This window comes from Gekko japonicus, unplaced genomic scaffold (assembly GCF_001447785.1).
Source record: "Gekko japonicus isolate JY-2015 unplaced genomic scaffold, Gekko_japonicus_V1.1 scaffold1022, whole genome shotgun sequence".
In the NCBI taxonomy this organism is placed as follows: domain Eukaryota; kingdom Metazoa; phylum Chordata; class Lepidosauria; order Squamata; family Gekkonidae; genus Gekko; species Gekko japonicus.
The window spans coordinates 130,569-145,302 of NW_015177040.1; the positions used below are offsets into that span (position 1 = coordinate 130,569).

General features: G+C 45.8%; 1 protein-coding gene across 3 annotated transcripts in view; it reads left to right on the top strand.

Moving 5' to 3' along the window:
- NOX1 (NADPH oxidase 1) overlaps positions 1–14,734 on the top strand; it is a 30,359-nt gene that overhangs the window by 4,078 nt on the left and 11,547 nt on the right. For 2 of the 3 annotated variants that reach the window (XM_015428026.1, XM_015428028.1), the window contains exons 2-8: positions 2,014–2,105; positions 5,069–5,179; positions 6,228–6,312; positions 7,660–7,802; positions 9,531–9,712; positions 12,810–12,948; positions 13,676–13,768. In XM_015428026.1, coding sequence (XP_015283512.1) covers positions 2,014–2,105; positions 5,069–5,179; positions 6,228–6,312; positions 7,660–7,802; positions 9,531–9,712; positions 12,810–12,948; positions 13,676–13,768 — 845 coding nt within the window. The remainder of the gene's footprint in view (positions 1–2,013; positions 2,106–5,068; positions 5,180–6,227; positions 6,313–7,659; positions 7,803–9,530; positions 9,713–12,809; positions 12,949–13,675; positions 13,769–14,734) is intronic. The other variant, XM_015428027.1, reaches the window with a different exon arrangement.

The following is a 14,734-nucleotide window of genomic DNA, read 5'->3' on the forward strand; positions in this document are numbered from 1 at the left end:
GTCTGCAGCCATTTTTGCTGACCAGTAGGAATGGAATTTGGATCTATTCCAAAGTGATTTACACAAAAAACTTTTAAGAAAAGTGTAACTGACCCCGAAATAGCCTATTTCAGGGGGAAGAGAGACCACTTAAATGGTATATATCTTACTAGTCAGCGACAATGAAAATTATAACTATGGTTTTCTTTGATTACAGTGAGAATCAGCAATAGGTTTAATGAATATGGAAGGCATGAGATCAGACAAAACAACTAAAGGAGAAAAGGGACAGTATGCAAAGCAAAGTGTAATCCTAAACAGTTGCTCCAATCTAAGGCCATTGAGCTGAGAGCCCATGAAAAAGGCCCAAACATAGGGAGGGTTCAACAGGGGGGGGGGGTTTTGAGCTACAGGTCTATCGCTGTTTTACGGGTTATTTATTAGATTGAAGAAATAAAATAGCTTTTTTCTTTAATGGCACGCCCTTGTATGTATGTCCAGGATGCAAGGCAGAGGCGGGACCATGGCACATGGGCCCGAGAAATTGGACTATTAGCCACAAGGTATAGATAGGGGCTCTGGGGCAAGTGATGCTCTGTCTTCTTGGTGCTTGGGGGGGGGGGTCAACAGTGGGAGGGCTTCTAATGTCCTGGCCCCACTGGTGGACCTCCTGATGGCACCTGGTATTTCTGGCCACTGTGTGACACAGAGTGTTGGACTGGATGGGCCTTTGGCCTGATCCAACATTGGCGTCTCTTATGTTCTTATGACTGGATCCAACCATTCTCTAAGTAGCCTTCCTCCAGCTGAAGTGGATCCAACCATTATCTGCCATTGCAGGATTGGCCACTTAAGTTAGAGGAAGACTCACAGGGTTGCCAATCTCCAGGTGGGAGCCTGAGATCTCCCGGAATCACAGCTGATCCCCATACTATGGAGGACAGTTGCCCTGGAGAAAACGGCTGCTTTGGAGGGTGGGCTCTAAGGCATTATACCCCGCTGAAGACCCTCCCCTCCCTAAACCCCGCCCTCCTCAGGCTCTACTTCCAAATCTCCAGGAATGTTACCAATATGAAGTTGGCAACCCGAATTTCTTAAACTTGAGCCAAAATGAAAGGTGGGAAATAAATATTTGAATACATGAATGAATAAAGAAATAAACTTTGTTCGGTGTCGTGGTAGGACAGGGGTAGGATCCACCCCGTTGTGCTTGGATCTTGGCTTTGAACTCATTAGGCCGTCTAAGGCATGCTCTTATTTCAGCCTCACTTTCCTTCCTGTAATGTGGAACTAATCCTATTGGCCTTCAGGGTGTTTTTGTTACTGAGATCATGTATGTACCGTATTTTCAAACCTCAAAAGCACTATACAAATGCATTGCTAAGTAACGTGGTTTTCTCTGTTGTGGGCTTATTTGTGGCCTCGGGTAAAATGGCCTATTTGTCTAGTCAGGTCTCTCGCTAGGCTATGGTCGCCAGTTCTGGGTTGGGAAACACCTGGAGATTTTGGGGGTGGAGCCCGAGGAGGGTGGGATTTGGGGAGGGGAAGGGCTTCAATAGCATATAATGCCAAAGAATTCCCCTTCCACAGCAGCCATTTTCTCCTCTTCTGGGTTCACACTGTAAAATGGGAATATAATTATGACCTTATAGGGCTGACGGCTGGAAAAGACCAAGAATCCTCATTAGTCTCAGGAGACTGAGCCCCCACTCCTTCACCTCCAAGTCAATCCAGCAAGATTAGAGACAGGTGTGTCGCAAGGAGGGTGTAGATGCAGGACGGACCAAATGGATTCGGACTACTCAACTGAGCCAAGTCAGATGTTACAAGGAGGGCGAAAACCCACTCCACTAACTTGAATTGAGCCAGCAACTCCATATATGTTCACATATTTTTATTTTCTTCTTCTTTCTTGCTAAATGATAAGGTGTCTTTTTAAAAAACGGAACAACGACTTCACCCTTATTTGGTAGCAGATGTTATAAAGCTCGCAGCCGTGACACATCTTTTTCTCCCTTTGTTCTCTCTAGGCAGTTTGGCTGGGGCTGAACATTTTCCTCTTTGTGACATTCTTCTTGACGTTTGACAGGGATGAAAAATACCACTATACAAGACGACTCCTGTGGGTGAGCATCGCGTGTGAATACAGCCTCTGCCTTCTCACTGCTAGGGAAACTTACAACCTATGGAGAGACACAGGTGGAATGAAACATTCCATGGAGTTCTATGAGTGCCTCTTTCAAGGTTTTTAGAGAATAACACAGCAATCAGTATCTAAAGCAGCATTGTGGAGGCGGTGATGGGCGTGGAAAGTGCCGTCAAGTCACAGCTGATTTATAGCAAGCCCGTAGGCTGCCTTGACTTGAATAGCCCATGCTAACCTTCTCTCATCAGATCCTGGAAGCTAAGCAGGGTTAGCCTTGGTCAGTATTTGGATGGGAGACCAAGGAATTTCAGGATTGCTGTGCAGAGGCAGGCAATGGCAAACCACTTGTTGGCTCAAGTGGTTAAGATGCTGAACTGCAGACTGGAAGTTCTGTAGTTCGGCAGTTCGAGACCTAAGTGCCGCGGGACGGAGTGAGCTCCCGTCTCTGGCCCCAGCTCCTACCAACCTAGCAGTTCGAAAGCAAGACATTGCAAGTAGATAAATAGGTACCATGTCGGTGGGAAGGAAACAGTGTTCCGTGCACCTCGGCATCTAGTCATGCCAGCCGCATGACCACGGAAACGCCTTTGGACAGCGCTGGCTCTTCGGCTTGGAAATGGAGATGAGCACCGTATCCCTAGAGCACCGTATTCGACTGGCTTTCGAGCAAGGGAAACCTTTCTGTTAAGTCCGATGCTACAGTTATCAACCTATCAGGTTGAGCGAATAAGGACCAATCAGAGTCTTTCCCACTTATATACATTTGAACCTGATTGAACGCATTAGTCTTGAACTTCAATCCCTGTTCAAGACGAAGCTTAACATAGCTTCCCTATGAGATGTTTCACATTACATCTTAACGTATTCATTGCAGCGTCTGAATACATTACACTTTCCCTTTACCTTTAGGGTTTTCAAGGCAAGAAACATTCAGAGGTGGTTTGCCATTGCCTGCCTCCGCGTCATGACCCTGAAATTCCTTGGAGGTCTCCCATCCGACTACTAACTAGGGCAAGCACCGCTTCGCTTTTGAGATATGACAAGATCAGGCTAGACTGAGCCGTCCAGGTCAGAGACTACCATGACAAAATAATAAAATGACAAAAGCTCTTTCCCGAGTGGCTTCCAAATGGAAATATTTCCTTGTATGGACTGCAGGGACTGGTAGCTCCTGATTTAAATGGGAAAGTCAGGGGAAACAGACCGTAATCCTTCTTTCTTTGGCTCTTTTCCAGCCAAATATCACTCCCATAAAAATGCTTTTGTCCTAGGGATGCTAGCCTCCAGGTGGAACCTGGAGATCCCCTGGCTCCATCCCCAAATCCCCAGGAGTTTCCCAACCTGGATCTAGCAACCCCACCTCCTCATCCCCTGCCAGCGGCCAAGCAGGACCCAGCAACCTTTCTTTCTCCCCTGTTGGGTACCTGTCATTTTTCATGAAGCTACACAGAACATATAGGTGCATTTTAGTATTTTGCCACCTAAAAACTAAAATTCAGCAACAGGATTAAGATATGCACAATCCCATGCTGGCAGAACATATACAAATATATCCCCTCCCCCGGAATCTGCAGTATGGGAATAACAGTACAAGCAGGGGTGATAAAAGGATTGCAAGATAAATGTATGCGAAGGGCTATGAATACTCTAATGTGATGTAAAATACAATTATTATTGTCTTTATGATGATGGATTTTGGTATGTTTTACTCTGAGTAAAAAACACTAGAGGCAGGTAGTGGTTCATAAATGTTTTTTTAAATACCGAGTTAAGTCGCCAGATTTTTTTAAAGTTTCTTTTTCTTTTAGTAAAAGTCATCAATATAATTTTTATTTAGTGCACATGTTTAACCCAAATACGGCTGCTAAGGGACCAGTTTGCTAAACACCTCATAAACTGCTAAAATGGCACAGGTTGCTCAGAGCCTGAGATGCAGAGGTGGGGCTGGGGAGCCAAAGAGTGGAGCCTGGTGGCATAGGGGGTGAGGCTTTATGATGCCCGGTGGCAGCAGAGACTGGCACCTAGCAAGTCAGATGTATAGCCTGGCAACACCAGGATGCCTTGGGGGTGGAGCCTGACTAGGAACATCTCTAGACAAAGAAAGGCAGGCTTCCCTTCACTCTAGCCCGTGAAGGTTTTGGGGTTTGTTTTGTTTTTTGAGATTCAGAAAAGACTAAAGCCTTAAAACTTTAGGTCAACCCCCAAGACCTGGAAATCTTAAATGTCTTTCGTGAGACTGCCTAATGCATCTGTTCACTGGCTCCAGAGATCATACACCTGAATGCATCCCCCAAAGGCAAGGGGCAAGGGGAGGGGCAACATGGAAACTTGGCAGCAATGGGGATCACGCCGGCACTCACTTCCCTGCATGGGTTGTCCAAATGGTAGCTAGGGTTGCCAACCTCCAGGTGGGGCCTGGCGAGATTCCAAAATTACACCTCATATCCAGACTACAGTTTCTAGGCTTGCCAAGTCCCCCCGGGCACTCCAGGAGCGAGCCGGGAGTCCCCCGCTGCAGCAACAGGTAGTACTTGGCAACCCTATCAGTTTCCCTGGAGAAAATGGCTGCTTTGGAGGGGGGACTCTATGGCATTGTACCCCACTGTAGTCCCTGTCCTCCCCAGGCTCCAACCCCAAATCTCCAGGAGTTTCCCAAACTGGATCTGGCAACCTATTCCCCGCTGGTGGCCAGGGAGGAACTGGCAACCCTAACAGAAGAGTATAATGCCATGGAATCCACCCTTCAAGGCAGCCATTTTCTCCAGAGGAACTGATCTCTGTAGTTTGGAGATCAGTTGTAATTCCAGGAGATCTCCAAGCGTGGAGGCTGGCAACCTATCTTTGCTGCATTATTTCATAGGGAAACCCTTATGGAGCTTTGGAAACTTCAGTGTTTTAAGTATAGAAATACATTTTGTTTAAAAGTCCGTCCTGTGTTTGCAGTCTGCACTGGCTTGGGCACGTGCTTCAGCCAAATGCATCAACTTCAACAGCCTGCTGATCCTGCTGCCAGTTTGCCGGAACCTTCTCTCCTTCCTGAGGGGTACCTGCTCAGTGAGTACAGAACCAAGCAAACCTTTGGGGATAAAAAGGCTATCATCTCGGGGCAATGGCGGAGTGAGATGATGGCTTGTTTCTGAAGACGGTCTTTGGATGGAATTTTAAAATGGAACCCACTTCTGAGTTCTCATTCAATTGACAGTACTTATCCTGACGCAGATTTACTCCAGTTCAAGCCTGCGGGTTTAGACTGAAGCAACTCTGCAGCAGGACTGCACTCTATGCAAGTGGAGCATACAAAGAAAGAGTAATAAATAAATACAGCAGGTAATCCATTACTTATTTACTTTTCACACATCAAGGCTGCTTTTTCAACCCGTGTTCCCAAAACGGTTTATATATTATAAAACAATTGAAAACTAAGAATATGCACATAACTATAAGACAACCTAGCAGTTCGAAAGCAAGAAATTGCAAGTAGATAAATAGGGACCACTTTGGTGGGAAGGTAACAGCGTTCCGTGCGCCTTGGTGTTTAGTCATGCTGGCCACGTGACCACAGAAACGTCTTCGGACAGCGCTGGCTCTTCGGCTTTGAAACGGAGATGAGCACCGCAACCCTAGAGTCGGATGCGACTGGCTTTCGAGCAAGGGAACCTTTACCTATATAAGACAATTTCAAAAACATTAAGACTTATTTCTAGCTTTCCCCCTAAACACTTGGTATTTATTTGGGATGGAACAATATGCTATCTACCAAACAAATGTATTTCCTGAGATAACATGAATGTATGGGGACAGAGAGACATGTGGGGAAATCAGGAAGAGAGAAGGAAGGGTGTTTAACTGGATTTCCACTGGCTGATTTTCCCCCTCCCTTCCCTCCCATTTTGTACTCAGCTGGGCTTAACACCGAATTTCAAAATACGACTGGGGAAGACATTATTGAAAATAACAGGGGACTTTGTGAGAAAAAACAGCGCCCACTAGTTTTCCCTTAGCTTGCATTCCTTATGTGGAAAACATGGGCTGCAAACCCTGTGGTTTCCTCCTAGGAAATAAATGTGCTGTTACTGAACTTGGCAACTGTGCTTCCATTCAGTGCTGCAGGCGCACCATGAGGAAGCAACTGGACCACAACCTGACTTTTCACAAGCTGGTAGCCTACATGATCGTCCTGCACACAGGTACGCTGACTTCTGCCGGGATCTAGCACTCTTTCTTCTGATAGATCCAGGTGGGCAGCCATGTTGGTCTGAAGGAGGAGTACAAAACTAGAGTCCAGTGGCACCTTTAAGACCAACAAAGGTTTATTCAAGGTATGAGCTTTCGTGTGCAAGGCACGCTTTTTTCAAATATTTGTATTTGGAGAAGTGTGTTTTGTACAGGAAAGCTCATACCTTGAATAAACCTTTGTTGGTCTTAAAGGTGCAGCACTGGACTCTAGTTATATACTACTCTTTTTTCTGAGTAAGAGAATTCTCTGAGTCACCCCACAAATGCTCTGAATACAGTGTTTGGAGGGAATTTGGCAAGATAAGCAACAGAATATAAATGATTTTTTTTGGGGGGGGGGAATCAATGCAATTTGCTAGCCACATTCTAAACTATTCTAATTCAGATTAACTCTCAGTTAAAGAAAAGAGTCAGGGGTCATGATGTTAATAATTAATTTTGGCAATTAGTTATCCTTTTTTAAAATGTACAAGCTTTAAGATATTTTTTTTAATCTCCCGAACCAGAGTGGTGGAGTGTGTTGCTGGGATAGGACCAGAAGGATCTGGGTTCAAATTCGTATTATGCCCTGAAGCTTTCTGAGTGACCCTGGGCCGGTCACCATCCATCGTTCTACTGCATCTGTCAGAATAATATGAAGGGGGTGTTTGTGTGGCAAGTGCTTGATGGGGAAACTATTGAAAACATAATTTCTCTCTCACACTATGTAGACAAGCCCAAGCTCCTTGGAGGAAGGGCAGGATAAAAATCTAATAAATACAATAGATACATTTCAAAAACATTTATTCTATTTCCGATTTGAATTTCTAAAGTTTCATCTCGCACAAAACTATCTCAGCTCCAGTCACCCTCTTTCCATTTGGAACCAACTTTGGTCTGAAACTTCCCATAGGGATGCCAACCTCCTGGTGGGGCCTGGGGATCCCCTTGCATTGCAGCTCATCTCAAGACTGCAGAGATAGTTCCCCTGGAGAAAATGGAGGCTTTGGAGGGTGGACTCTTATGGCATTGTACCCCACTGAGGTCCCTGCCCTCCCCAGGCTCCATTCCCAAATCTCCAAGAGTTTACCAACCTGGACCTGGCAACTCAACCCCTCTACCCCCTGTCGGAGGCCTGGGGGGGACTTGTAAACCCTAAAAGCAGGCCCAAGTGTCTTTTTCCAGATACGGTCCTCCTGCTGTAGTTCTATCTGCCTAGCAGGAGGAGGAAGAGGCCCATCTGCATGTTGGAGTCAGGGTAGCTGTTGAGGCTGGGTGCTTGCAGGGAATTGGCTCAGTTTTGCCTTGTACCCCCCCAGCTATTCACATCATTGCTCACCTGTGCAACTTTGAGTGGTACAACGATGCCCAGCAAGCGACAGATAACAGCCTGGCTTCTGTACTCTCTGAACTGCACCAGGATGATGGGCTGTGGCTGAACCCCATCAATTCCAACACTACGGTGAGTGCCAGACCACCCTTGGTCATTAGCAGGGATTTTCTGAAATGAGATTTGCCAGTGCTCAAGCACTGGGAGGGCCCATAGCCCATGAGCAGAGTATGTGCTTTGACATCCATGTGTCTCTAATTAAAGGATGTCCTGTAGCAAGGGAGAGGCTTTGCCTGACTGTGTGTGCACCTGGAAATCATGGCGACCTCTGGTGACTGACCCCTACTGGGGGCCTGGAGGGTATTCAGAGAGGCGGCTGAATAAAGCCTGCCCCCACCTCTGGTATTCCAAGGAGGTCTCCCTTCCAAGTACCTGCCAGGGTTGACCCTGCTTAGCTTCCGAGATTGGGCTTGCCTGGGCTATCCAGGTCAGGGTGTTTTGCCTGAGATCTCGACCAGCTGCAGTAGAGCGCCATAGAACACCAATCCGCTTTAGTGTAAGACAGTTTGAAACAACAGAGAAGAAATCTGATTGGATGTCTATGAATTCTTACCCCTGTTACATTATTTGACTATGCTATACTGTAGAGGCAAATGGCAATTTGCACATGTTCACAGATCCCCAATTTTTAATTCCAACCGACCTCTGATACTGATACAAAACCTAACTGTAATGAAATTCATTACTGTGTTGACAGTCAGTAAGTAGCTTTAAAAAAGGTAAAGGTTCCCTTGCTCGAAAGCCAGTTGAGTCCGACTCTAGGGCTCATCTCCATTTAAAAGCCAAAGCCAAAGAGCCAGCGCTGTCCGAGGACATTTCCGTGGTCATGTGGCTGGCATGACTAAACACAAAGGCGCATGGAACGCTGTTACCTTCCCACTGAAGTGGTACCTATTTATCTACTTGCAATTTCTTGTTTTTGAACTGCTAGGTTGGCAGGAGCTGAAACTAGAGATGGGAGCTCACTCCGTCATGCGGCACACTCGGGTCTCGAACTGCTGAACTACCGACCTTCCACAGCCTGCAGTTCAGCGTCTTAACCACTTGAGCCACCGCAGCTTAAATGACTCTAAAAAGGAATAGACAGATTGAGGAATAGACCATAAAAAGAAATAGACCATAGATCTACACAGGGGCATTAGAATATCAGCTATTTTATTTTCAGTCCCTTTCTTAATAATACTTAACATAGGGTTTGCCTTTTATACCGCTGCAGCACACTGGGTTGACACACTCACTGAGCTATCCACTATGACCCCAAGATCTTTCCCCCTCTCCGTCTCAAGTTCAGACCTCATTCGCCTATACTTGAAGTTTGGATTTTTTGTCCCAGTGTGCATCACCTGACACTTACCAACACTGAACTTCATTTGCCGCCTTGTCACCCACTCACCCAGTTTGTGGAGGACCTCTTGGAGCTCTTCACAGTCAGCCTTGGTTTTCATCAGCCTGAATAATTTTGTGTCATCTGCAAACTTGGCCACTACATTATTCACCCTTCGTTTCAGATAATTTATGAATGAATAAATTAAATAGTACTGGCCCCAATACCGATCCTTGTGGGACCCCACCGCTTACTTCCCTCCATTTATTCCTACTCTTCGCTTCCTGTCGTTTATCCACTTTGGAATCTGTAAGAGAGCCCGTCCTCTTATCGCATGACTGCTAAGTTTGCTCAGGAGTCTTTGTTGAGGTACCTTGTCAAAAGCCTTTTGAAAGTCCATACGTTTTGTGTATATAAGTCCTCATCTTCTGGACTCTGCCTGACATCAGCTGGTTTTCCTTTTCTCCCGCTTGCAGACACCTTTGCATGTGGCATTCACCACCATTCCAGGCTTAACCGGCGTGATAATCACTTTGGCTTTGATCCTTATGGTCACCTCTTCCGTGGAGTTCATCCGCCGGAGCTACTTCGAGGTCTTCTGGTACACCCATCACCTCTTCGTCATCTATTTTGCAGGCCTCGTCATCCATGGCATTGCGTAAGGCTAACTCAAGAGAAACTCAGCTGCCTGTCCTATGTGCCCCTGCCGCTTGCAGTAGCTGGAGTCTCGGCTTCCATATTTCTTTCTCCATATTTCTTTCTGCATCTGCTTCTGGGGATGAATGCACAATCTTGTAAAGAAACACAAGAGCCAGTTTGGTGTAGTGGTTAAGTGCGGGGACTCTAATCTGGGAGAACTGGGTTTGATTCCCCACTCCTCCACTTGCACCTGCTGATGTGACCTTGGGTCAGTCACAAGTTCTGGCACAGCTGTCCTTGAAAAAGAGCAGTCTCTGTCAGAGTTCTCTCAGCCCCACCCACCTCACAGGGTGCCTGTTGTGGGGAGGGGAAGGGAGAGGAGTTTGTAAGCCGTTCTGAGACTCTAATCTGGGAGAACCGGGTTTGATTCCCCACTCCTCCACTTGCACCTGCTGATGTGACCCTGGGTCAGTCACAAGCTCCGGCACAGCTGTTCCTGAAAGAGCAGTTTGTGTCAGAGTTCTCTCAGCCCCACCCACCTCACAGGGTGTCTGTTGTGGGGAGGGGAAGGGAAAGGAGTTTGTAAGCTGCTCTGAGACTCCAAGTGAAGGGTGGGGTATAAATCCAATCTCTTCTTCCTCTTCTTCTTCTACTGCAGTACTGAAGCCACCACAAACAACAGAGAGGTGTTCTAAGGCAATGGGGAATGAGGGAGGGAGAACACATGACGCTGCCTTCTACTGAGTCAGACCACTGGCTCATTAAAGTCAGTATTTTTAAAATAAACAAATAAATAAAAATAGTAGTAGTGGTGGTAGTAGTACTGTTTACCCAGACTGGCAGCATCTCTCCAGGACAGAAACCTTTCACGTCATTGCTGAGGTGATCCTTTTTCATTGGAGGTGCCGGGGGCCTATTATGCACGGGTTTTTCCCCTTGCTTTGACCATGCATGTCTGTTGGGTTTTCTTTGTTGTTCTGCGTTGATTTTCCTCCCTCCAGTGCTCAGTTTGCTTTCGGGTTGCTGTTTCCCCGGGTTTTCTGAGAGAGTTTTTGTGCCGATTTCCCCCTCGTTTCGCATCTAGTTTGGTGTAGTGGTTAAGTGCGCGGACTGTAATCTGGGAGAACCGGGTTTGATTCCCCACTCCTCCACTTGCACCTGGCTGGATGACCTTGGGCAAGTCGTAGTTCTGATAAGAGCTGTCCTTGAAAAAGAGCAGTTTCTGTCAAGAGCTCTCTCAGCCCCACCCACCTCACAGGGTGTCTGTTGTGGGGAGGGGAGGGAAATGGAAAGGAGTTTGCAAGCCGCTCTGAGACTCCTTTGGGTAGTGAAGGGCGGGGTATAAATCCAATCTCTTCTTCCAAGACAAAGGTAATTCAAAAGTATACAGATTCCCTCATACTTCCCCCTTTCCCTAAGCTGCCCCTCAAAGGTCACTCCCCATCCACATTGAGGTCATTCTGCCCGCTCTGCACCTCCTGCCATCCTCCCTCTTCATCCGTGTAGAAGCTCCATTTCCCCCTCATTTTAATTTTTTTTACAAGCAGCATGAGTCTAGTGATATGAGATTATTGCTAGTCTTGGATCACTGAATGAAAAAAAATTAGTCTTACAGGAGCGGGGGAGTTTAGAAGGAGGTGCACAAGGTTTAGTTCCCTGCTGGTATTGACTTGAAGGGGGGCTCAGAGAGGAGGCAAACGGCAGCATCCCCAGTGCAGCCCCCCCCCCCAAAAAAAAGATTTCAGTGCTTCATACAAACAAAATAAAGGGTGGTTATCATCAGCATGGAATGAAATTGACATGAGATGTAAAGAGAGAGAGAGAGAGACTGGGATGGGATGCCTAAAGCTTTGAAAACATTTTTCCCTTTCATGTGTTAGTGAACAAAGTTTTTTGGGGGGACCCATTTTGGGAGTCTCTGGAAGCCTAACAGTAACATGGTGGCTGAGCCACATGGACCTTCTGCAAACTGCCAAACTTAAAAATTGCTTGAGATTGATCCATTTGGAGGAAGAGTGCAATCTGCACAGGACAGGTTCTAAAAAACGGTGAAGATCACGACCACTGTGCATGATCAGATTAGAGAATCACAGAGAAAACCACGCAAATTTGCAAGGAAGGGCAGGAAATTATGTTACTATGCAGCTGCGCTAGGGCATCGGCAAAAATACCCTCCCCCATTTTCCCCCCAATTTAGTGAGATAAGACTAAAAAAGCTCTCCAGAGCTTCTGCCAGAGGACTCCTCCCCCATACAAACTGCAGCCCTGTGCTAAGCATGGTGGAGTTGCAGCCAACTTTGCACAGGCACACACGCGCGTGCACACCCACACATGTTGCCAACTATTACAGCTTGCAATGCCACTGTCAGTGGGTTCTACCACTGTACACTCAACATGTTTCCCCATATTATGAGATTGTGTGACTTCCATTTTTCACAGTGGCTGATAACAGAGTATCCCCTAGTGCGCGGAAATATGAAAAAGGGGCTTCGCAGCTGCTTGTCGGTTTCAAAAAAGTCTTGTCAATTTCAACACTGGGTTTCCTCCCTTTGCCTGCATTCCCTTCTGTTCCCTTTCCTTCAACAAACTAATGCTAAAATGCATGTGCAAAACCTGAACCACGAGGATTTAAATGGAAGGCGCTTGCTGGATGCTACTGTGCAGTTGTGATAGAGCAATTGCATAAATTAAAAAAAATAACGTTGGATACCCCCATCCCCCTCACATCACAAACAACGTTCCATCCTGATTTAGGAAAGTGTGGCTTTTTTATTGTAGCAGTCGAATAGATACGCAGAGGAAAAAGAATAGTACATAAGGCGTGCACAGCATCCAAAGTCAAGATGAAAGGCTTACTGCTCTGAAAATCTGCAGTAAGATGTGTATATGTAATGGGCCAGGGATTGATCTTGGGACTTCCTGCATGCAAAGCAGATGCTCTACCAACTGAGCCACAGCCCCTCTCGGAAAAACTGAAGGCATAGAGAGGTTTGAGGTGGCCCGTATTTATTACCCCATTGAGGATTGTCCCTTCCCACTGTTTAGCTTTCCATCATCTCATTTTCCTTCGAGAAGGGTTGCAAAGAGCAGCTTTGATGGTTTTCTTCTTTTTCCAGAGGTGCCGTCCGTGGGCAAACGGCAGACAGCCTGAAGGAGCATAATCCAAAGGAATGTGCACCCTACTATACAGAGTGGGATAAAGAGAGCAGCCCTCACAACTGCAAAGAGCCCGAGTTTGGGAGTATCCCTGCTGAAGTAAGAATATGAACCCACCGTTCTCCTGACTAAGTTAAAAACCACCAGTGCTTCCTTTTGTCTAGTACATCCTGGAGACATCTAGATTCAGTTCTTTTAGCAAATGAGCTTGAGTTATGTGGTTGGAGTCTATCAGAACCTTTTGTTTTCATTTTTTTAAAAAGAGTACATAGAATGTTTTTGAGTGTTACATTTAACATTACCGGGAAAAACTGAATTTGCTTCAGATTCTGGAATCTGAGGGTTTAAGGGATAGCCTTGTTTACTCTAGAAATTAATGGGGGTTGTGGTCTATGCAGCTTTTCTTCTGAGACCTTTCCAGCTTTGCACGATTCCACCTCTACATCACTTTTCAGTCTGTACATTTATGTATCAGCAGATTTTCACAGGGGTACTTGCAGAATTGCAGTCATTCCTCCCACAGAAAAATGTAGCTACTTCAGATATTTAACTTAGAAATTAAATATCAAGTCTTCTTGAATAGTTTTTAGAATAATCACATTAGTCAAATTTAATAATCGTGTTCCTTGTTTATTCTAACAATCCTAATTCCAATTTCATCCATAACTGGAAGCGCTTGTTGAGGATTGGGTGGGACCTGGTCAGTGGAGCCCATTATGAGGGAAGTACTGGGATTATGGAGAGAGGCGGGTTGTACAAACAGTGAGAAAAGTCTTAATTGTGACTGTCCTTTTAGCATAGATATGACACTGTTCTTTCTTTGAAGTCCTGGAAATGGGTTTTGGCCCCTCTGATTCTCTATGCCTTCGAACGAGTCTTGCGGTTTTGGCGTTCCTGTCAGGAAGTGGCCGTCACCAAGGTAAGTGTTGATGCTGCCTCCCAAGCTCAGTGTTTTTGAGTGGGATACATTCCTGAAGGCTGCCTTGGGGATTCTGTTCTGGTGCTTCGGCTGTACCCCCTGGAAATCTGGAAAAGTGTCTCCTTTTGTTTCACCCCAAAGCAAGAGAAGGGACTCAGTGACTTCTTTTGTCCAGTTCAAGTAGGACCTTGGTCTATGTGTACTAGGGTGGATCTTGATAGGGGTATCCAACAATACAATTATGAAGAACGAGACCGAGAGAGAATGATTTTAGACACAAACAAATAGCTTTGTTGCATGCAAAATAAAATAAAATAAAAGTAAAAATATGAAGTATCTACACTAGGCACCTGAGAACGTATTCCCTAAGACACCACACATGCACCCACACACACACACCCCAGGAAGGCACACTTATAAATGGTATGAGGGAGGAAACTGGGACGTTTTAGGGAAGGGACATATGACCTGAAATCCTGGGCTTGAGGTCTGGAGAGGTCCGGGGGCAAGCACAGCTGAGGTCCAAAGAGCAGAGCAACGGGGTGGGGGGAAGGAGCCTACAACACAGTCGCGGGGGTGTTCAGGTAGTGGGAAGACCTGGCACTAGAGATGTAAAATTTCCGGAAATTTTGAAGCTCAGAAAAAAACCCGGGTTTTTTCCGTTTCCCCCCGAAAAAAACCCGGAAATTTTCGGGAAAATTGCATTTCTTTTGTTTTTTCTAGATTGAAAGTCATTCTGTTACTTTAGGAACATAAAATATGACTATGGACATTTTTACTTGGCATGAAATATAGTGTATCCAAACAATTATTACAAATGTTTTGCCCACATGCAAAAACAAAACTGAAACTTTTTTATTTTCTTCTGACAATCACACCTCCTAAAGGAAGAAATGTGTTTTGTTCCTGCATTGGAGAGTTCAGTTTGTAACCTAGGACTTGCTTGTCCTCAGTGCACAGAAATTA